General features: G+C 51.7%; 1 protein-coding gene across 2 annotated transcripts in view; it reads left to right on the top strand.

The window, feature by feature from the left end:
* Window positions 1-1,146: 1,146 nt before the first annotated feature.
* Window positions 1,147-22,441, top strand: part of RNF11 (ring finger protein 11) — an 83,689-nt gene continuing 62,394 nt past the window's right edge. The window contains exon 1 of one of the 2 annotated variants that reach the window (XM_077450262.1): window positions 1,147-1,468. In XM_077450262.1, the coding sequence (XP_077306388.1) occupies window positions 1,373-1,468 (96 nt within the window). In that variant the 5' untranslated portion in view covers window positions 1,147-1,372. Of the gene's footprint in view, window positions 1,469-16,445; window positions 16,764-22,441 lie in introns of those variants that run through there. The other variant, XM_077450261.1, reaches the window with a different exon arrangement.

The raw sequence follows: 22,441 nt of genomic DNA, 5'->3' as shown, positions 1-22,441 counted from the left end.
TCCTGTACACACGGTCGGACTTTCCGACAGAAAATGTGCGATCGGATCTTGTTGTCGGAAAATCCGATCGCGTGTGGGCTCCATTGTGTGTCAGAAATTCAGACGGAAAAAGTCCAAAGTTTGAGAGCAGGATCTAAAATTTTCCGACAACAAAATCCGATCGTTTCAATTCCAATCATGTGTAGACAATTCAGATGGACAAAATGCCACGCATGCTCAAAATAAATTACGAGACAAAAGCTATTGGCTACTGGCCCGCTTATAGTCCTGTCGTACATGTTCTACGTCACTGCGTTCTGAACGATCGGATTTTCCATCAACTTTGTGCGACCGTGTGTATGCAAGACAAGTTTGGACCAAAATCCGTCGGAAAAAATCCAACGGATTTTGTTGTCGGAATATCCAACCGTGTGTACAGGGCAATAGAGATATGACACTCCCTTACTCTAACTAAATTAAAAAAAAAAAGTTTGGCCTTTAGTTCCAATTTTAGTGAATCATGCAACAGAGTTAAGGCTCTACCATTTAGCCACCTGTTTTTACCTCCCCCCTGGCCGCCCACCCAAATCCTAAAAATACAGCTTGGCAAGGCTGTATACATGCAGCGGCCGCAATGTTTTTCTTCACAGCTGTGGCATTTCTAACTCAGGCCACAGAGTTTGACAGGCATCACCACCTGCCAAACTCACCCATTTAAACCAATGGAGCCGCACTGTAACCACAAGCTAAGTGCAGTCCTGCAATGTAAAATTGGCATGTGGCAAGCTAAAAAAAAAAGTATAAACAAAACAAACCCTGTAAAACTGGCACCAGGAGACAGCAATAGTGCCTCCTGAACACCTGTCAGACGCTGCTCTACAGCCCACTGAAAAGTGATTAACTGCTGATCACTTTTCACAGGGTGGTAAGCTTACCACCTGTTTGAAAAAAAAAATCTGACAAGTAAAAGGTATGACTTTGAGGGAAGACAATGACCTCTCTGAGACTATATGTTATCTTTGAGGGATTTACTCATGTATAGTATGCCCAATAGGATTTGGTGTCTTCTATCCCTGTACAGCACTTGGTCTTCCAAAGTCCATCCGGATAGATAAGAATAAAGAAAATAGTCTTCCGCCTGTTCAGTAGCCTCAGAAATAAAAGAGAATAGAAAGCATTCTTTGTGGAACGCCATCAAAATGTTCCAACAGAATGTGTGGTCATAACGGCAACATTCCAACTGCTCCAGCCACTCAGCTTATTCCTACAGGGATAGATCAGTGAGAAGGGAAGACGTGAAGTTACTGAAGGATTCTGTGCTATTTCCTATAAAGAAAAAAAACACAGAGGTGTCCCTAAGTACCCCCCAGGGTACAGACTTCAGAGGGCAAAAATGGGGACCTGTTGCACCAAGTGCTGCACTTTGGGTGATGCTGATGAAGACCCTCTCCTACAGGAGTCCCAGTTCGATATGGAGGATCAGGAGCCGGTAAGTGAACGGTGCTCATGTTCCGGAAAAAATATTTTTAAATCTCCCTGACTTGGTGCTGTGAAGCTAAAATGTGCCCCCATTGAAATTTTCTAGGTCTCTGTTACCCAACCTTTGGCACTTTTTTTGTTGCCTTTGGTGCCCCTGTAGACACTTAAAGTGGAGTTCCAGGCTTATTAAAAGTCAGCAGCTACAAAAAGTGTAGTTGCTGACTAAACAGACACTTACCTGTTCCACAGTCCAGCGATGGGGGTGTCGCTCCTCTCCACCGCCGCCTCCATTACCATTCTGGGCACCCGGCCGTGACAGCTTTCAGCTTCACGGCCGGGCACTCACGGGGCATGCGCGAGTCGCTCTGAGCTCCCGGAGTGGATATGTGATCCGGGACCTGACGCGTGTCCCAGGAGATCGCCTAGAAAGAAGGGTCGCCTAAGGTGAAAGGAGGAGTCGCCTTGGAGGTGCCTGGATGGAAAGAGGAAGTGGGACAGGAAGCACCCCTCCTAACGAAGCCCCCACTCACCCCCCAAAAAAATTACATGCCAAATGTGGCATGTAAGGGAGCGAGGAGTGCTTAAAGCCGAAGTTCTATTTTTGGTTGGAACTCCGCTTTAACTGTGTTTCCCTTTTGCACTGTTATAGCAGTTATGTCTAATGCCCTGTACACGCGGTCGGACTTTCCGACGGAAAATGTGAGATCGGATCGTGTTGTCGGAAAATCCAATCGTGTGTGGGCTCCATCGGACTTTTTCCATCTGAATTTCCGACACACAAAGTTTGAGAGCAGGATCTAAAATTTTCCGCCAACAAAAGCAGATTGTTTAAATTCCGATCGTGTGTAGACAATTCCAATGGACAAAGTGCCACCCATGCTCAGAATAAATTACGAGACGATATTGGCTACTGGTCCGTTTATAGTCCTGTCATACATCTTCTACGTCACCGCGTTCAGAACAATCGGATTTTCACAACAACTTTGTGCGACTGTGTGTATGCAAGACAAGATTGGCCCAAAATCTGTCGGGAAAAAATCTGACGGATTTTGTCATTGAAATGTCTGACTGTGTGTACAGGGCATAACAAACTCGTGTAAGGTTTCTCCAGTCCATGACTCTCTTGAAGCATGTTCCTAGTTTCCAAGAACTTCTATATTACATTTACAGTCTGACAGTCTCCTGAAGCATGTAAACAGTCTCTAGCCATCTCTAATGGGCACAGATTGGCAGCACCGATGGGCAAAGATTGGCAGCACTGAGGGGGGACATATTGGCAGCACTGATGGGCACTGTCCTGATTATCATTGTAGATGTCCCTTTTACAGAAGCCGGTTATCGGCTCTCTTCTGCTCTCCTCATACTGTCAGCATGTGGAACGGAATGTCGATAGCCAGCATCGGTTTGCCTCAGTGACCAGCTTTGATTGGACACAGCTGATCACGTGGTAAAGAGCCGCTGATTGGCTCTTTACCTCAATCTGTGATCAACAGTGTCCGGAGGACACTATGATCACATAGTGTACCACCCACACCCAGCAGCGAGTGCAGAGGGCCGAACCTGCCACCAGACAGCCTCCCGCAGCTCCCGTAGGGCAACAGATTTGTGTGTGGCTTTCTTGGTTACTTGGGGAGCCACAGACTAGTCTAAATAAGCAGCCCAGGCTTTAGTCCGCCTGAAACCTGGACACATGATTGAAAATCCAGACTGACCGGGTAAATCCCGGACAGGTGACAACCCAAACTGGAGGCCTCATTCACACTGACACTGTCAAACCTCATTTATACACGATTAGGGGACATTTCTAAATACATTTAAATGCATGTAATGATTTTTCAATGGTACCATCCACACTCTGTTTACTTAGAAGCGATCCGTGTTGCTGCTTTTAAAGGAAAGACAATTTTGTGTGTCCATAATCCAATTAGACACTCCAAAAGCGGCTGAACTAATGTAAAAACCACTATACCTGCTTGAGGCTGGATTCACACTATTGCAATTCGCATGTGACTTACCCTGCATCCAATTCACATTGCAGGAGAGTTTGACTGGCTCTCTATGTAGCCGGTTCACACATCTCCAGAGTGGCTCCGGTGCGATTTGAACTGAAGTCCTGTGCGTCTTTTGGTTTGTTTCAGGTCTGAATTCAGCCAAATATTCAGGCTGAAATCGCACCCGAACCGGTGAATGTTGATGCACTGGACCCCCGCTCCGTGCTCTAGTGTGAATCCAGCCTTAAAGCAGGAGCATGTAAACGCAGGAAAAAGTGATCCAGGAGGCAGCGGCGGCTGGTGCTCAAACTTCTTGGGGAGCAGCCCGCGGCCCCCAACCAGCCAACCGACCACCACCAACCCCCTCATGGATCAACAAAGCAGCCAGGCAACCAGCATTTTCAGCAGAAGAGGGGACCTTCGGTGCTTGGACTGGACTTGCATGTTTGATAATACATGTAGGAAAAAAGCAGATGTTTTGCAGAGGCGCCTGACACCATTAAATAAGAACAAAGATAACAAGAGCACAAAGCAATGTCCATAGGCTGAGGAGGAGGAGCCTCATCTTTCGGTGTCACCTGCTACAATCATCAGTGATCCACAGCTCCCAACTGTCCCTGATTTCAAGGGACTGTCTGTGATTTGGAACAAAGTCCCTCTGTCCCTCTATCCCTCATTCCTCCTCATTTGTTCCTCATTTTGGTCTGATGCATATACCTATATATAAAATGCACTACTGATCTATCATAAAGTGTTTCCCAGTGCTAAACCTTTTATCCAGTTTGTAAATTGTTGCATTTGTACATGCGTTTAAAAGCCAATATAAAGGAATAGAAGTGTTAAAAAGCACTTGAGGGTTTACCTAATAATTATTTTCGTATAATTCTCCTTTTAAGAGGTTGTGGCAGGAGGTGTGTCCTATGCCTGCACATGCCGCGCTCCGCGTAGCGCTCCGCCGTCTCAGCCTTAGGAAAGGCCGCGGCTTCGGCCTAGCTCCTAAGCGGCGGCCATCTTTCTACACTAGGGTTGCCACCTGTCCAGGATTCACCCGGACAGTTTGGGTTTGGCATCATACGTCCGGGTTTTAGCCTGCCTGAAACCCGGACACATTATTCAGACTGGACTATGGCTTCCCAGAAGGGTTGCTGGCTGCAGTTGTCTAAGCTGAGAGTGTGTTACACTCTCTTTCACACTGCCCAAAGCCATTATTAACAATCCCCCCCCCCCCAAATACATGTACAGATCGGAGAGGAGCGAGGGCTCGATCTGCACCTCTTCCTCCTGCCCCTACCCCTCTGTCCACACTCCAGTCCCCAGGGATGTGCCTCGGAAAAGGAAAGTGGGGGCTGGAAATTTGAAGTCCAGCAGCCTCAGAGACATCTGGATGAAAGGTACTGATTGCCAAGGGGTAAGTGAGCTCACCATCCATCCCTGTTTGTGACTGAAGTCTCCCACCTTCTCTCTCCTGCCTCTGAGTGAGTACACTAAAGTAAAACAGGGTTCTCAGAGCACTCCTTACATCAGAGTTCTCCTTTACACCAAAGCCACAGTGTCCCCCCTTACATCAGAGTCCTCTCCGTATATATGAGTTCTCAGTGTTCCCCCTTAGATCAGGGTTCCCAGAGCATCCCTCATGTCAGAGTCCCCAGAGTTCTCCCTTACATCAGAGTCTGCAGAATCCCCCCTTACAGTGAAAGGGAACTCTGCGAGTTCAAATGTAAAAGGAGAACTCTGTGGACTCAGATGTAAAAGGGGGACTCTTGTTATTAACTTCATATTATTAGAAATGCTATTTAATAGCAAAATATATGTATAGTTTATATAACAAAAAAAATTCTGTGCGCCACTAAAGTGTTCGGGTTTGACTTTAAGAAAAGGTGGCAACCCTGTTCTACACCCAATGTGATCGCTCCGTCAAATGACGGAGCGATCACTTGTAAACAAACCGGCGTCTTCATGACGCCGGTTCCTCTCTCCCCTCCGTTTACAGATCTGTACAGGGGAGGGGAGAGATCGGATGGAAGTAGCACTGTGGGCTGCATCTGTAGTGCCCACAGCACTAGTCTGTGACAATTGCAGTCACAGCCATCCCTCAATACCCTGCCAATACTCTGCAGTACCCTGCCAATACTCTGCAGTACCCTGCCAATACTCAGTCTGCAATACCCTGCCAATACTCTGCCTATACTCTGCCAATACCCTGCCAATACTCTGCAACACCCTGTCAATACTCTGCAATACCCTGCCAATACTCTGCAGTACCCAGCCAAACCCCGCCAATACTCTGCCATAACCCGCCAATACTCTGCATACCCAGCCAATACTATGCCATACCCAGCCATACTCTGCCATACCCAGCCATACTCTGTAAAACTCTGCCATACACAGCCATACTCTGTAATACTCTGCCATACCCAGCCATACTCTGTAATATTCTGCCATACCCAGCCATACTCTGCAATACCCAGCCATACTCTGCAATACCCAGCCATACTCTGCGATACCCAGCCATACTCTGCGATACCCAGCCATACTCTGCGATACCCAGCCATACTCTGTAATACTCTGCGATACCCAGCCATACTCTGCGATACCCAGCCATACTCTGAGATACCCAGCCATACTCTTCGATATCCAGCCATACTCTGCGATACCCAGCCATACTCTGTAATACTCTGCGATACCCAGCCATACTCTGCGATACCCAGCCATGCTCAGCCGTACCCAGCCATGTTCAGCTAATATTACAGTGGGGGAGATTGTGAATATTACAGTGGGGACTATATGTTGGTGGAATTTTCAAAGGTTTTTGCAAATTCAATTATTATTTGCTGATCCGCAAAAAGGTTCCGATCCGTGACTCTGATCCGAGGAACGATCTGATCCGTGAGTTTTTTGATCCGTTGCACCCCTAATTATAAGTATGAAAGAGTTAGGCCCTTTTCACACTGAGGCGTTTGTAAACTGCCAATAAAAAACTGAGCACTTTTGATGAGCTTTTTAGGTGCTTTTTTTAGCGTGAAAACACCTGAAAAACGCCTCAGTGTGAAAGTAGCCTTAGACCCCTTTCACAGCGGGGTGCTTTGCAGGCACTACAGTGCTAAAAATAGCACCTGCAAAGCACCCTGAATTAAGAGCTGTTCCATTCATTCCAGTGTGAAGGCCAGAGGGCTTTCACACTTGACCGGTGCGCTGGCAGGACGGTAAAAAAAAGTCCTGCTAGCAGCATTTTTGGAGCGGTGAGGAGCAATGTGTATGCCGCTCCTCCATTGCTCCTGCCCATTGAAATCAATGGGGCAGTGCGGCTATACTGCCGGCAATGCGCTGCTGCAGCAGTGCTTTGCGGATGGTTTGAACCCTTTTTGGGCCATTAGCGGGGGATAAAAGTGCCTCGCTACCGGCCAAATACCCACGCAAATATGACGGTAAAGCACCGCTAAAAATAGCGGCGCTTGACCGCCAGTGGACCCACCACACCAGTGTGAAAGGGGCCTTAGTGTTGTCGTCAGGTTGGATCCCCTGTCTCTCCTTAGCCAAGGAAGATATACCAATACAGCAACACCTGAAAGAGAAAGATCAACAGAAATGCAAACATATACTATCCTATGGTAACATGGTGCATTATATACATACTGTACATGATTGAATGGTTTTCAGTTGTCCTCATCCGAAGACAGGATAGCAGTGTAAATCCACCCTATAAAATATCTGCATTATTTACATAGCGAAAGCAGGCCCCATCCTCAATGGAGGATGCCACCCCCTTTCCATTAATCTGAAAAACTTTTACTTAGCACATTTTATTAGATGCTCATAATGTGAATAAAGTTCACTCAGATCAGCGCCACTCACGCCACCTGGTGACCAACACTAGGAACAGTTCTGATGCATGGGTTGGTCCTTTATTCAAATGAATGGTAAGAATTTGCATCATTATCACAACCTATTCCAGTGATGGCGAACCTTGGCACCCCAGTTGTTTTGGAACTACATCTCGTGATGCTCAACTACACTGCAGAATGCATGAGCATCATGGGAAACGTAGTTCCAAAACATCTGGGGTGCCAAGGTTCGCCATCACTGACCTATTCTAACTAACTACACACCCAGTGCCCATTGCCTGTCACAGTCCATCAATTTCACTCAGGGTGGACAATACTTCCCGGCAGCTTCCCTTCTTCTTTAGTGACAACTCCGGGGACAAGGAGGCACAGCTGCATTTCAGACAACAGGCAGCTAGGCCATGGTGCAAGAGTCCACACTTTGGGACATAGGTCCCCTTGCAATGGTATCCTCAGTCTGTCCACAGGACAGCTGGAGACAAAGAAGATTTTTTCCATCATTTGAGGAACAACAACCTGCTGAAGGTCAAAGGTCGCTTTTCAGGGTGGATCACCCCAACAAATTCAACTTTAACCAACATGGCTCAGGTGGGCACTCCATGTATCTGCCGGCAGCATTCAGTCCAGCACAATCCGGGCAGTACAGCTCTCTGGAATGTTCTCCGCTAGCAACAAATTGAATGCGAGTGTAAAGCGGCTCTCAGCATAGCATCCTTGACATCACACAACACAAATTGTTGATCCATACGGAAGATAACATAGGCATCTTTATGACATTCACTGGTAATACCTTTGCCATTTACAGTGACAACATAATATTTAGCGTCCTTCTTGTCTGGCCTACGGAGGATTACGCTGTCCAGATTAAGTTTACGGCCATAGCCTTAGATATTTAGCACTGAGAGGTATTTCCTGGCCACCTTGGAGGAAACTGCTCACAGCTTCATCCACCCATTGAGTTTCCTTCTCTGAGATTTCCTCTTTTAAATGAACAGATACGTATGGGTAGAGGTACCCATATTCTTCTGCCACTTTCTTTATTATTATCCGCTGGATCTCTGACAGGGTTTTGGGATCCCTATATCCAGGTAGGACCCGGGCATCTTGAGCACGCTGAACTAAGCACCCAGCGACCACATCAGGCTTATAATCAGGCTTGATGCTAGGCATGGGTGTGATGGGGCAGACTTTGGGAACCCATTAAGCCCAACGATCTTCCTCAAAAGATCTGGAAATGATGATCAGCGTGGCTGCATTGGCAGACAGCTTGATTTCTACATTAGCAGCGACAAAAAACAGGGGGAACTTCACTTTCTTGCACATCACTTATTGGTTCCTCATCACTATCACTCCACTTCCCAGTGCAAGACAACGTATCAGAAAAGAGTTCAGATAGACCGTCAGATAGAATGTCTGAATCTGTAATAGTAGAGGACTCTTCGCCTGGGATATAGTTGCGCTTGGCACTCGCTTTAACTGACACAACTTTAGCATCCCCTCTAATGGGCACTGGCATCACCTCCCCCACGGGCACTCTGATCTCATTCCTCGCTGGCTTACCCGGTTCCAGTACTTTCCTCCTGGGTGGCTCGGACATCATTTCGAGCAGCTGGGCCCAACCGCGGCCTTGAGGAGCGGTCGGCGCGATGGGTCCTGGGGTAGTCACCAATGCAGGGTTAGCAGCTTTCTACAAGTTTCTGTCCCAGTCAACTTGTAGTATCTGCAGAGGTTGAGTTGGGGAGACAACCTCAAACAGGTGCTCTCCGCAGCGTCCACAGACGATCCAAGGCCTCAACTGCGTGGTCAGGCCGGAACATCTCTTGCAGATCAGTACCAAAGCCTCATAGCCTGCAGCCATATACAGGGCAAGCTTACCCTTCGGTGTATACCGCACTCCAGTGTCAATCAGGACAGGTTTCACATTGCTCGGACCGAAACACCTGGAGCGTATCTTTTCCAATCTTTCTCTCCAACCTACAATCAGACACACGTTGCAGCACTTCCTCATCCTCCTCTGCAGAGCTGGAATCCCTCACCCTGCCAACGGATTGCTGTAGATGTTCTCTGGGAACTGCGGCACCCGCCTCCTTCATGCTGCAGTGCATCAAAACTGTAATGGAGTCCATTTTGAAGTCTATGTTAACCCTCACATTGCTGGCGGGAAGTGTCAAAAGACCAGGCTGATCCTCTCCCATGAGCAATGAGACTTGTTGTTTCTTCCCCACATTGCTAATATACATGACAACAGAGTCTATCAGAAGTATAGATGTTACTTGCCACCTTCCCACGGAGCCAGAAGAAATCCTGAAAGTTTGCCAGGAAAGGAGAGGGGATGAGTCATAAGAGGGCCAATGAAAGCTGCAGAGCTGGAGGCGTGCTTCTGTGTGTCTGTGTAAATCTAGGAAGTGAACAGGCAGCAGCTTCAGCTGCCCACATATAAAATAATATCAGCCAGACTCAGTGGAGGGAGATTTCTGCAGCATATTTGGCAAGTACAGAATCACAGTATATATAAGATAATATGAATGGCAAAGATGTTTTTATTACAAATTATTTGAGCAGACTGGTAAGTCCCTCATGCCTGTATGCCTGAGCTAAAGGTAGATGGATTCTATGAAGTAAATGCTACATGAATAAGCTGCCCTTACTCATGATGGCCATAACTAGAGATGCTTGAGGGGGTGTTTCAAAGTGGTTTCTCAACATAATAAAGCCTGGAAATGCAGATGGATGGGTGACTTTGCTTTGAATATGAAAAATAAATGTAATAGCCAGTGTTGCCAACCCCTTCCCCCAATGAAATTTACTGTCAGAATGCCAAAATTTACAAATGACACCAATTTTTTACTGGCAAAAATAAAGAAACTTACTGACAGAGCCACGTGTTTTACTGGCACTGCAAGAAAGTACCTAAAATGACAATTTTCAGTGCTAAACAGTGCAAATATCAAATATCGCGTTTTGCATTGGTGTCAATACCCATTTAGCCACACTAGCTTTCAGCCACGTTTCTCTGTCTCTATTCAAAATCAATGGTTCCCTGTGGGAGCCTATTGATTTGAATAGAAGTCTCACCAGAAGTCAGATCATGATGATCCAACTTGCGGTGCGACTTGTGTGCTAAGAATCTTGAAGGGGAACCCCATCAAAATTTTGCGTGAGGTTCCTCCTAAGATCCATGCCAGACCCTTATTCAAGTACGCAGCCTGGCATGTCAGGAAAAGGGGGAGGTGAGTGAGAGTCCCCCTCCTGGACTATACCAGGCCACATGCCCTCAACATGGGGGGGTGGGTGCTTTGGGGCAGAGGGGGGCCCCTGCACCCCCCACCCCAAAGCACCTTGTCCCCATGTTGATGTTGTCCCCATGTCTCTTCCCGACAACCCTTGCCTGGTGGATGTTGGGGTCTGCAGGCGGGGACTTATAGTGATCTGAAAGCCCCCTTTAAGAAGGGCCCCCCCATCACGGCCCCCCCACCCTAGGTGAATGAGTATGGGGTACATCGTACCCCTACCCATTCACCTAAATGAAAAAAGTGTCAAAAATAAACACACTACACAGGTTTTTAAAGTATTTTATTAAAGCAGCTCAGGCTCTTCTTCTCTCTCTGCTATCTTCTGCTCTTTTGCTGGGTCTTCTCCCCTCTCCGGTCCTTCTCCGCTATCTTATGCTCTTTTGCTGGGTCTTCTCCACTCTCCGGTCCTTCTCTGCTATCTTCTGCTCTTTTGCTGGGCCTTCTCCCCTCTCTGGTACTTCTCCTCTCTCCCCGCTATCTTCTGCTCTTTTGCTGGGTCTTCTCCCTCTGTTCTTCTTCCGATGTTGACTGAACGCGATCTCCCGGTGTAATGCTGGGTCCGCCATGTGCAATTACTTATATTAGCATGGGGCGGGCCACCCCCGATGATGTAGTTAAAGGACCAGCCCCTTGTGATGTCATCACCCCATAATGCCCTGGGTGATGACATCACAAGGGGCGTGTCACCTAACTATGTCCTGAGCAGCAAGAATTTTGTCACCCAAAGGAGAAGTGAGACTGGTGCGAACCGTAGCCAGAATACAATCAGGAGGAATCACATTAACCAGAACCGACTCCAACTTGGAAGTGGAGAAAAACTGTTGTGACAAGGCATCAACCATTACATTCTTAGTACCGGGTAAGAATGAGACAATGTAACTTGACAAGAAAAGAGCCCACCGCACCCTTCTAGGAGAGAGGCATTTAGCCACAGACAAGAATGTGAGATTCTTATGGTCAGTAAGAATGAGAACCGGCACAGTGGTACCTCGAGGAGATGTCTCCATTCTTTCAGGGCTAAAATGATCGGCCAACAGCTCTTTGTCACTAATATCGTAATTGCACTCCACCAGTGACAATTTCTTGGAAAAGTAGCCACAAGGATGCACGGCACTCTCAGAGGTAGGACGCCGAGACAGAAGGGAGCCAACACCAGTCTCAGAAGCATCAACCTTAAGGATAAAAGGTAACATAGGATCAGAATGTGCCAATACAGGAGCAGAAAAAAAGGCAGCCTTGAGACTCTCAAAGGCCTTAATGGACTCCGGAGACCAACTCTGTGGGTTATTGTCCTTTCTGGTCATATCAGTCAGGGTCTTGACCAGAGACGAGAAGTTACGAATAACTTCTGATAATAGTTGGCAAAACCCAGGAAACACTAACCTACGGGTCTGGTCCACTGTAGGACTGCCGAAAGTTTCTCTGGATCCATAGAAAAACCAGCAGTGGAAATTACATAGCCCAGGAATTTAACCTGTTCACAATGAAACTCGCACTTCTCCAGTTTACAATAGAGATTGTTCTCTCTTAGTTTCTGAAGCACATGATAGACATCTGTGTGGTGGCTCTCCAGGGACTTGGAAAATATGAGGATATCATTGAGATAAAACACCACACATAACTGCAACAAATCTCGGAGGACATCGTTATTAAATTCCTGGAAAACTGCCAGGGCGTTACAAAGGCCAAAAGGCATTACCAGGTACTCATAATGGCCTGTTCTGGTATTAAACTCAGTTTTCCACTCGTTGCCCTCCTTAATTCTCACGAGATTGTATGCCCCTCTCAAATCAAGCTTCGTGAAAACCGTTGCTCTCTTGAGACTATCTGTCTGAGATTGTCTTCATAATCAATGGAATTGGATAGGCATTCTTAATCATGAAACAATTGAGACCCCTATAATCAATGCAAGGTCTCGGTTCACCATTCTTCTTCTTCACAAAGAAGAAACCAACACCAGCAGGAGATGAGGATTTGCAGATGAAACCCTGAGAAAGTGCGTCTGCAACATACTCCTCCATCGCCATTTCCTCCAAGACCGACAAAGGGTAAAACTGGCCACGAGGGGGTATGGCCCCAGGTTGAAGGTCAATTGCGTAATCATATGGCTGGTGTGGAGGTAAACTACCGGCTTGACCTTTATCAAAGACATCGCTAAAATCGCGGTACTTCTCTGGCAGGGAGGAGAGTGAAGAGGTGCACAGAACCTTGGCTACCTTCTGGAAGCATGTTTCACTGCATTGTGGTGACCAGGAGAGAACCTCAGCACGGAGCCAATCAAAAGAGATGTTGTGCCTCTGTAACCAAGGATAACCAATAACCAGCGGAAACTTGGGTGAGGAAATAACTTGGAATTGGATCATCTCATAGTGACGAGTCCCTACGGCCATGGACAACTGAACCGTCTCATGAGTCACATGGGCAGGCTGTAGAAGTCTCCCGTCAAGAGCCTCAATGCCAAGGGGAATATCACGCAGCTTCAGCGGAATCAAGTGTTTCAATACAAAGGCAGCATCAATGAACAGGCTTGCAGCCCTGGCGTTGATTAGAGCCTGTATCTCGATGAACGACTCAGTCCAAGAAAGGGTAACCAAAACCAGGGGCTTATCCTTCTGGATAACTGGGGATGAAACAACGCCACCTAAGGTCTGTCCGTGGGAAACGCCTGGGGCAGCATCTCAAAGTATACCTCAACCTGGTTGAGAAACCCTCTGCATTGGACTGGATCACCCCCAAATTGCTAGGGAAGCGGAGCGGAACCAGACATACCTCTTATAGAAGTAGCACTCAAGTGTGAATGGGCTCCTTGAATATATTCAGCCAATCACCCTTGTTGTCTCATGGAAGTGAGACCCCCTCATGGTGGGTTATAGAAGTGAGATCTCCTCAGGGTGGATATAGTAGTGAGACCCCCTCGTGGTGGGTTGTAGAAGTGAGACCCCTCATGGTGGTGTATATAAGTGAGACCCCCCTCATGGTGGGGTATAGAAGTGAGACCCCCTCATGGTGGGGTATAGAAGTGAGACCCCCTCATGGTGGGGTATAGAAGTGAGACCCCCTCATGGTGGGGTATAGAAGTGAGACCCCCTCATGTGGGTGTAGAATTGAGACCTCCTCATTGTGGATATGGAAGTGAGACTTCCTCATTATGGATATGGAAGTGAGACCCCTCATGTTGGGTATAAAAGTGAGACCTGTCATGGTGGGTATAGAAGTGAGACCCCCTCATGGTGGGTATAGAAGTGAGATCCCCCTCATGATGGGTATAGAAGTGAGATCCCCTCATGGTAAGTATAGAAGTGAGACCCACTGATGGTGGGTATAGAAGTGAGATCCCCTTGTGGTGGGTATAGAGGGGAGACCCCTCATGGTGGGTATAGAAGTGAGACCCCTCATGGTGGATATAGAAGTGAGACTCCCATCATGGTGGGTATAGAAGTGAGACCTTCTCATGTTGGGTATGGAAGTGAGACTCTGTCATGGTGGGTATAGAGGGGAGACCCCCTCATGGTGGGTGTAGAAGTGAGATGCCCTCATGGTGGTTGTAGAAGTGAGACGCCATCATGGTGGGTTATAGAAGTGAGACCCCACTCATGGTGGGTATAGAAGTGAGATCCCCTCAATGTGGTTATAGAGGGGAGACCCCCTCATGGTGGGTATAGAAGTGAGACCCCTCATGGTGGGTATAGAAGTGAGATCCCCCTCATGGTGGGTATAGAAGTGAGACCCCCTCATGGTAGGTATAGAAGTGAGATCCCCTCATGGTGGGTATAGAGGGGAGACCCCTCATGGTGGGTATAGAAGTGAGACCCCTCATGGTGGATATAGAAGTGAGACTCCCATCGTGGTGGGTATAGAAGTGAGACTCCCATCATGGTGGGTATAGAAGTGAGACCCCCTCATGGTAGGTATAGAAGTGAGATCCCCTCATGGTGGGTATAGAGGGGAGACCCCTCATGGTGGGTATAGAAGTGAGACCCCTCATGGTGGATATAGAAGTGAGACTCCCATCGTGGTGGGTATAGAAGTGAGACTCCCATCATGGTGGGTATAGAAGTGAGACCTTCTCATGGTGGGTATAGAAGTGAGACTCTGTCATGGTGGGTATAGAGGGGAGACCCCATCATGGTGGGTATAGAAGTGAGACCCCTTCATGGTCGGTATAGAAGTGAGACCTCCTCATGGTGGGTATAGAGACCCCCTCATGGTGGGGTATAGAAGTGTGACCCCCCTCATGGTAGTTATAGAGGGGAGACCCCCTCATGGTGGGTATAGAAGTGAGAACCCTCATGGTGGGTATAGAAGTGAGACACCCTCATGGTGGAGTATAGAATTGAGATCCCCTCATGGTGGGTATAGAAGTGAGATCCTATCATGGTGTGTATAGAGGGGAGACCCCTCATGGTGGGTATAGAAGTGAGACCCCTCATGGTGGGTATAGAAGTGAGACTCCCATCATGGTGGGTATAGAAGTGAGACTCCCATCATGGTGGGTATAGAAGTGAGACCTTCTCATGGTGGGTATAGAAGTGAGACTCTGTCATGGTTGGTATAGAGGGGAGACCCCCTCATGGTGGGTATAGAAGTGAGACCCCCTCATGGTGGGTATAGAAGTGAGACCCCCTCATGGTGGGTATAGAGACCCCCTCATGGTGGGGTATAGAAGTGAGACCCCCTCATGGTGGTTATAGATGGGAGACCCCCTCATGGTGGGTATAGAAGTGAGAATCTGTCATGGTGGGTATAGAGGGGAGACCCCCTCATGGTGGGTATAGAAGTGAGACCCCCTCATGGTGGGTATAGAAGTGAGACCCCCTCATGGTGGGTATAGTGACCCCCTCATGGTGGGGTATAGAAGTGAGACCCCCTCATGGTGGGTATAGAAGTGTGACCCCCTCATGGTAGGTATAGAAGTGAGACCCCTCATGGTGGGTATAGAAGTGAGACCCCCTCATGGTGGGTATAGTGACCCCCTCATGGTGGGTATAGAAGTGAGACCCCTCATGGTGGGTATAGAAGTGAGACACCCTCATGGTGGAGTATAGAATTGAGATCCCCTCATAGTGGGTATAGAGACCCCCTCATGGTGAGATATAGAAGTGAGACCCCCTCATGATGGGTATAGAAGTGTAACCCCCTCATGGTGGGTATAGAAGTGTGACCCCTCATGGTGGGTATAGAAGTGAGACCCCCTCATGGTGGTGTATAGAAGTGAGACCCCCTCATGGTGGGTATAGAGACCCCCTCATGGTGGTTATAGTCACCCCCTCATGGTGGGTATAGTGACCCCCTCATGGTGGGTATAGAAGTGTGACCCCCTCATGGTAGGTATAGAAGTGAGACCCCTCATGGTGGGTATAGAAGTGAGACCCCCTCATGGTGGGTAAAGTGACCCCCTCATGGTGGGGTATAGAAGTGAGACCCCTCATGGTGGGTATAGAAGTGAGACACCCTCATGGTGGAGTATAGAATTGAGATCCCCTCATGGTGGGTATAGAAGTGAGACCCCCCCCCCCTCATGGTGGGTATAGAAGTGAGACCCCCCCCCTCATGGTGGGTATAGAGGGGAGACCCCCTCATGTTGGGTATAGAAGTGAGACCCCCCCCCCCTCATGGTGGGTATAGAGGGGAGACCCCCTCATGTTGGGTATAGAAGTGAGACCCCTTGCGGTGGGTATAGAAGTGAGACCCCCTCAGGGTGGGGTATGGCAGGTGGGCGGAGCCAAGCAGTTCTGCATAGAATGAGTCCAGCGATGACGACATGACAGTGTCCTGCCCGGGGACAGAACCTTCCAGCAGGGAAGGGGTGAACCGTGGCACGTGACCGTCCTCCTCCTAGACACAAACTCGGGGGCGTGGCCTGCCGGCTGCTGGTGACGTCACGCCGTGTCTGTGAGCGCAGGGCTCAGTAATGGCGACCGGAGGGCTGGCGGAGCGCGGCGGAGACAGAGGGTGACCGGCCCCGGGGGAGGAGCAGAGCCGCCCGGGACTCAGGAGAGAAGAAGCCGGGCAGATAAGGAAGCCAGGTGTCCGGAGGGGAGCTCAGTGCGGGAGACATGGGGAACTGTCTGAAGTCCCCCACCTCGGATGACATCTCCCTTCTACACGAATCCCAGTCCGACCGGGCCAGCTACGGGGACGGGACCGAGGGCGACCAGGAGCCCCCGCCTCCCTACCAGGTAATGAGGGGAGAGGGAGACTGAGGGTATTGTCATCCCTATCCTCCATATGGATCTGTGCACCCTCCAGGTAGACCTGTCCCCGGACTGTGCACCCTCCAGTTAGACCTGTCCCCGGACTGTGCACCCTCCAGGTAGACCTGTCCCCGGACAGTGCACCCTCCAGGTAGACCTGTCCCCGGACAGTGCACCCTCCAGGTAGACCTGTCCCCGGACAGTGCACCCTCCAGGTAGACCTGTCCCCGGACTGTGCACCCTCCAGGTAGACCTGTCCCCGGACAGTGCACCCTCCAGGTAGACCTGTCCCCGGACAGTGCACCCTCCAGGTAGACCTGTCCCCGGACAGTGCACCCTCCAGGTAGACCTGTCCCCGGACAGTGCACCCTCCAGGTAGACCTGTCCCCGGACAGTGCACCCTCCAGGTAGACCTGTCCCCGGACAGTGCACCCTCCAGGTAGACCTGTCCCCGGACAGTGCACCCTCCAGGTAGACCTGTCCCCGGACAGTGCACCCTCCAGGTAGACCTGTCCCCGGACAGTGCACCCTCCAGGTAGACCTGTCCCCGGACTGTGCACCCTCCAGGTAGACCTGTCCCCGGACTGTGCCCCCTCCAGGTAGACCTGTCCCCGGACTGTGCCCCCTCCAGGTAGACCTGTCCCCGGACTGTGCCCCCTCCAGGTAGACCTGTCCCCGGACTGTGCCCCCTCCAGGTAGACCTGTCCCCGGACTGTGCCCCCTCCAGGTAGACCTGTCCCCGGACTGTGCCCCCTCCAGGTAGACCTGTCCCCGGACTGTGCCCCCTCCAGGTAGACCTGTCCCCGGACTGTGCCCCCTCCAGGTAGACCTGTCCCCGGACTGTGCCCCCTCCAGGTAGACCTGTCCCCGGACTGTGCCCCCTCCAGGTAGACCTGTCCCCGGACTGTGCCCCCTCCAGGTAGACCTGTCCCCGGACTGTGCCCCCTCCAGGTAGACCTGTCCCCGGACTGTGCCCCCTCCAGGTAGACCTGTCCCCGGACTGTGCCCCCTCCAGGTAGACCTGTCCCCGGACTGTGCCCCCTCCAGGTAGACCTGTCCCCGGACTGTGCCCCCTCCAGGTAGACCTGTCCCCGGACTGTGCCCCCTCCAGGTAGACCTGTCCCCGGACTGTGCCCCCTCCAGGTAGACCTGTCCCCGGACTGTGCCCCCTCCAGGTAGACCTGCCCCCGGACTGTGCCCCCTCCAGGTAGACCTGCCCCCGGACTGTGCCCCCTCCAGGTAGACCTGCCCCCGGACTGTGCCCCCTCCAGGTAGACCTGCCCCCGGACTGTGCCCCCTCCAGGTAGACCTGCCCCCGGACTGTGCCCACTCCAGGTAGACCTGCCCCCGGACTGTGCCCACTCCAGGTAGACCTGCCCCCGGACTGTGCCCACTCCAGGTAGACCTGCCCCCGGACTGTGCCCACTCCAGGTAGACCTGCCCCCGGACTGTGCCCCCTCCAGGTAGACCTGCCCCCGGACTGTGCCCCCTCCAGGTAGACCTGCCCCCGGACTGTGCCCCCTCCAGGTAGACCTGCCCCCGGACTGTGCCCCCTCCAGGTAGACCTGCCCCCGGACTGTGCCCCCTCCAGGTAGACCTGCCCCCGGACTGTGCCCCCTCCAGGTAGACCTGCCCCCGGACTGTGCCCCCTCCAGGTAGACCTGCCCCCGGACTGTGCCCCCTCCAGGTAGACCTGCCCCCGGACTGTGCCCCCTCCAGGTAGACCTGCCCCCGGACTGTGCCCCCTCCAGGTAGACCTGCCCCCGGACTGTGCCCCCTCCAGGTAGACCTGCCCCCGGACTGTGCCCCCTCCAGGTAGACCTGCCCCCGGACTGTGCCCCCTCCAGGTAGACCTGCCCCCGGACTGTGCCCCCTCCAGGTAGACCTGCCCCCGGACTGTGCCCCCTCCAGTTAGACCTGCCCCCGGACTGTGCCCCCTACAGGTAGACCTGTCACCCCCTCTCCCCGGACTGTACACCCTCCGCGCAGACCTGTCCCCGGACTGTACACCCTCCGCGCAGACCTGTCCCCGGACTGTACACCCTCCGCGCAGACCTGTCCCCGGACTGTACACCCTCCGCGCAGACCTGTCCCCGGACTGTACACCCTCCGCGTAGACCTGTCCCCGGGCAGTGCACCCTCCAGGTAGACCTGTCCCCGGGCAGTGCACCCTCCAGGTAGACCTGTCCCCGGGCAGTGCACCCTCCAGGTAGACCTGTCCCCGGGCAGTGCACCCTCCGCGTAGACCTGTCCCCGGGCAGTGCACCCTCCGCGTAGACCTGTCCCCGGGCAGTGCACCCTCCGCGTAGACCTGTCCCCGGACTGTGCACCCTCCGCGTAGACCTGTCCCCGGACTGTGCACCCTCCGCGTAGACCTGTCCCCGGACTGTGCACCCTCCGCGTAGACCTGTCCCCGGACTGTGCACCCTCCGCGTAGACCTGTCCCCGGACTGTGCACCCTCCGCGTAGACCTGTCCCCGGACTGTGCACCCTCCGCGTAGACCTGTCCCCGGACTGTGCACCCTCCGCGTAGACCTGTCCCCGGACTGTGCACCCTCCGCGTAGACCTGTCCCCGGACAGTGCACCCTCCGCGTAGACCTGTCCCCGGACAGTGCACCCTCCGCGTAGACCTGTCCCCGGACAGTGCACCCTCCGCGTAGACCTGTCCCCGGGCAGTGCACCCTCCAGGTAGACCTGTCCCCGGGCAGTGCACCCTCCGCGTAGACCTGTCCCCGGGCAGTGCACCCTCCGCGTAGACCTGTCCCCGGACTGTGCACCCTCCGCGTAGAGCTGTCCCCGGACTGTGCACCCTCCGCGTAGAGCTGTCCCCGGACTGTGCACCCTCCGCGTAGAGCTGTCCCCGGGCAGTGCACCCTCCGCGTAGAGCTGTCCCCGGGCAGTGCACCCTCCGCGTAGAGCTGTCCCCGGGCAGTGCACCCTCCGCGTAGAGCTGTCCCCGGGCAGTGCACCCTCCGCGTAGAGCTGTCCCCGGGCAGTGCACCCTCCGCGTAGAGCTGTCCCCGGGCAGTGCACCCTCCGCGTAGAGCTGTCCCCGGGCAGTGCACCCTCCGCGTAGAGCTGTCCCCGGGCAGTGCACCCTCCGCGTAGAGCTGTCCCCGGGCAGTGCACCCTCCGCGTAGAGCTGTCCCCGGGCAGTGCACCCTCCGCGTAGAGCTGTCCCCGGGCAGTGCACCCTCCGCGTAGAGCTGTCCCCGGGCAGTGCACCCTCCGCGTAGAGCTGTCCCCGGGCAGTGCACCCTCCGCGTAGAGCTGTCCCCGGGCAGTGCACCCTCCGCGTAGAGCTGTCCCCGGGCAGTGCACCCTCCGCGTAGAGCTGTCCCCGGGCAGTGCACCCTCCGCGTAGAGCTGTCCCCGGGCAGTGCACCCTCCGCGTAGAGCTGTCCCCGGGCAGTGCACCCTCCGCGTAGAGCTGTCCCCGGGCAGTGCACCCTCCGCGTAGAGCTGTCCCCGGGCAGTGCACCCTCCGCGTAGAGCTGTCCCCGGACTGTACACCCTCCAGGTAGACCTGTCACCCCCTCTCCCCGGACTGTACACCCTCCAGGTAGACCTGTCACCCCCCTGTCCCCGGGCAGTGCACCCTCCAGGTAGACCTGTCACCCCCTCTCCCCGGACTGTACACCCTCCAGGTAGACCTGTCACCCCCCTGTCCCCGGGCAGTGCACCCTCTGCGTAGACCTGTCCCCGGGCAGTGCACCCTCTGCGTAGACCTGTCCCCGGGCAGTGCACCCTCTGCCCGGACTGTACACCCACCACGTAGACCTGTTGCACCTGTCCCCGGACTGTACACCCTCCACGTAGACCCCCCTTCTGTATAGATCTATCCTCATACCTGCCCACTAGTTACCTTTGTGTGATCCTACCTGTGTATCCATAGACAGGGCTTCCGACATGTACACTGGTGTACTCTGTGTGTGATCTCACCTATAGGCTGGGATACAACCTATGAATTATATGATGATGTCTATAGATCGGTAGACTTATATTATGCCTTATAAGGCCATGTATCATTCTACACCCATATGTAGGGAGTAACAGAAAGTCTTTATCCTTAAAACCTATACTGCCCCCCGATCTCAATCCCGGAGAGCTTCTGGCTTGTCATAGTAATTTCAGCCCTGTTTCACACAGCAGCGGTGCGGCAAACCACATGCGATTCAGACAGGAATCACACTGCATTCCTATTTAAATGTCTTTGCACTGTCATTTTAGCCAATTCATTTTGTATGGGCTAAAATTGCACTGCAAAAGTATGAGTACTTGAATGAAAATACTTTATTTTTATTTTTTTTGTACGCGTTAAAATCCCGGAGCCGCCGGTGGATAGGCAGGAAGTCGAGTAAGGGCAAGATGGGCCCCACTTGGCTCTACGCCTTTGGAGGATCGGAGCATCCTCTGACATCACTTCTGGTTCTCTGGCTTTTTTTGTTTTGTTTTTTTTCAGTGTCAAAAATATATATAATTTTTTTTTTTTTTCTTGCTTTAAAAAGTTAAATGAGAGATCTGGGATCTCAAAAAGACCCCAGATCACTCAATACAGAGGGCCTGTCGTGCTTATTTCTATTACGAGGGATTTTTATGTTCCTTGTAATGGGAATAAGAGTGAAAAAAAGAAAAGAAAAAGGACAGTCTTCTGTGTCCCCCTGCACAGAAGCGAACGCATTCATAAGTCGCACCCACATGTTCAAACCATACATGTGATCCATCGCTGCTTAGAAGTGCAGGATCTGTAGGAGGAGTTCTGTCCTCTTCTGCCAAATGCTGAGATGGGGGGGGGGGGTCGACGAGCCTCTCTGGGGCTGCATAGAGAAGCGCATGGTCTGTAGGGGGAGTTCTGTTGTCCTCTCTGCTGCAAACCACTTAGGGGGTGGGGGCAGAGGTGAGCCTCTCCACTGCTGTGCATAGAAGTGCAAGATCTTTCCCGACTGCCAAGACAAGGTGTAGGTGGAGAGTTGAGGACCACATGACATGGCCTGGTGGGCCAGATTCAGCCTGCGGGCCTTGTTTGACACGTGGGAGTGGGCAGCTGTCAAAACTAGATGCTCCCTCCCTAAAATAAAAAGGAAACCTCTAAAAATGGGAGCGGAGATAAAGCGGTTCTTCCCTTTTTCAATTGATGTTCTGCTTTAACTTGAACTGCATAGTTTGATAGGCAGCACCTCCTGTCGTACTTCCATTGAGATCAATGGGATGGCTGCACAACTGTAAAAGTGCTTGGAATGTAAAACCACCATTTTGGCAACTAAAAAATAGTTTAAAAAAAAATAGGCATGAGGGGTGGCAGTAGTGCCTCTTGAACGCATGTCAACCATGGTCTTACCACCATCTGAAAAGTATTCCACTGTGGATCGCTTTTTCAGAGGGCAGAAAACACTATCAGCTATCTGAATGAAGCCTTACAGATTCCACCATCCATGCTAAGCAAAGATGGATGAATCTCCTGATACTCTTGTATTCAGACAGCAGGATGCAGCTGCTGTTCAGATGGCAAATTTCCACCCTGATCTTTTCATTTTTTTAATTGAAGGACTTCATACAGGAGGGGCCATGAGGGTCACCCACTAGGAGAGTTTCGGCCAGTTCTCGGTGTATGACCAGCTTTAGGTCATCTATATACCAGCAAAAATGTTGTGTTGCCCTATTC

Source organism: Lithobates pipiens, unplaced genomic scaffold (genome assembly GCF_037356315.1).
Source record: "Lithobates pipiens isolate NorthernLeopardFrog02 unplaced genomic scaffold, aLitPip1_a1.2 Scaffold_23, whole genome shotgun sequence".
NCBI lineage: Eukaryota > Metazoa > Chordata > Amphibia > Anura > Ranidae > Lithobates > Lithobates pipiens.
Note: the sequence above shows the minus strand (reverse complement) of the source record. Positions and strands in the feature narration are given on the sequence as shown.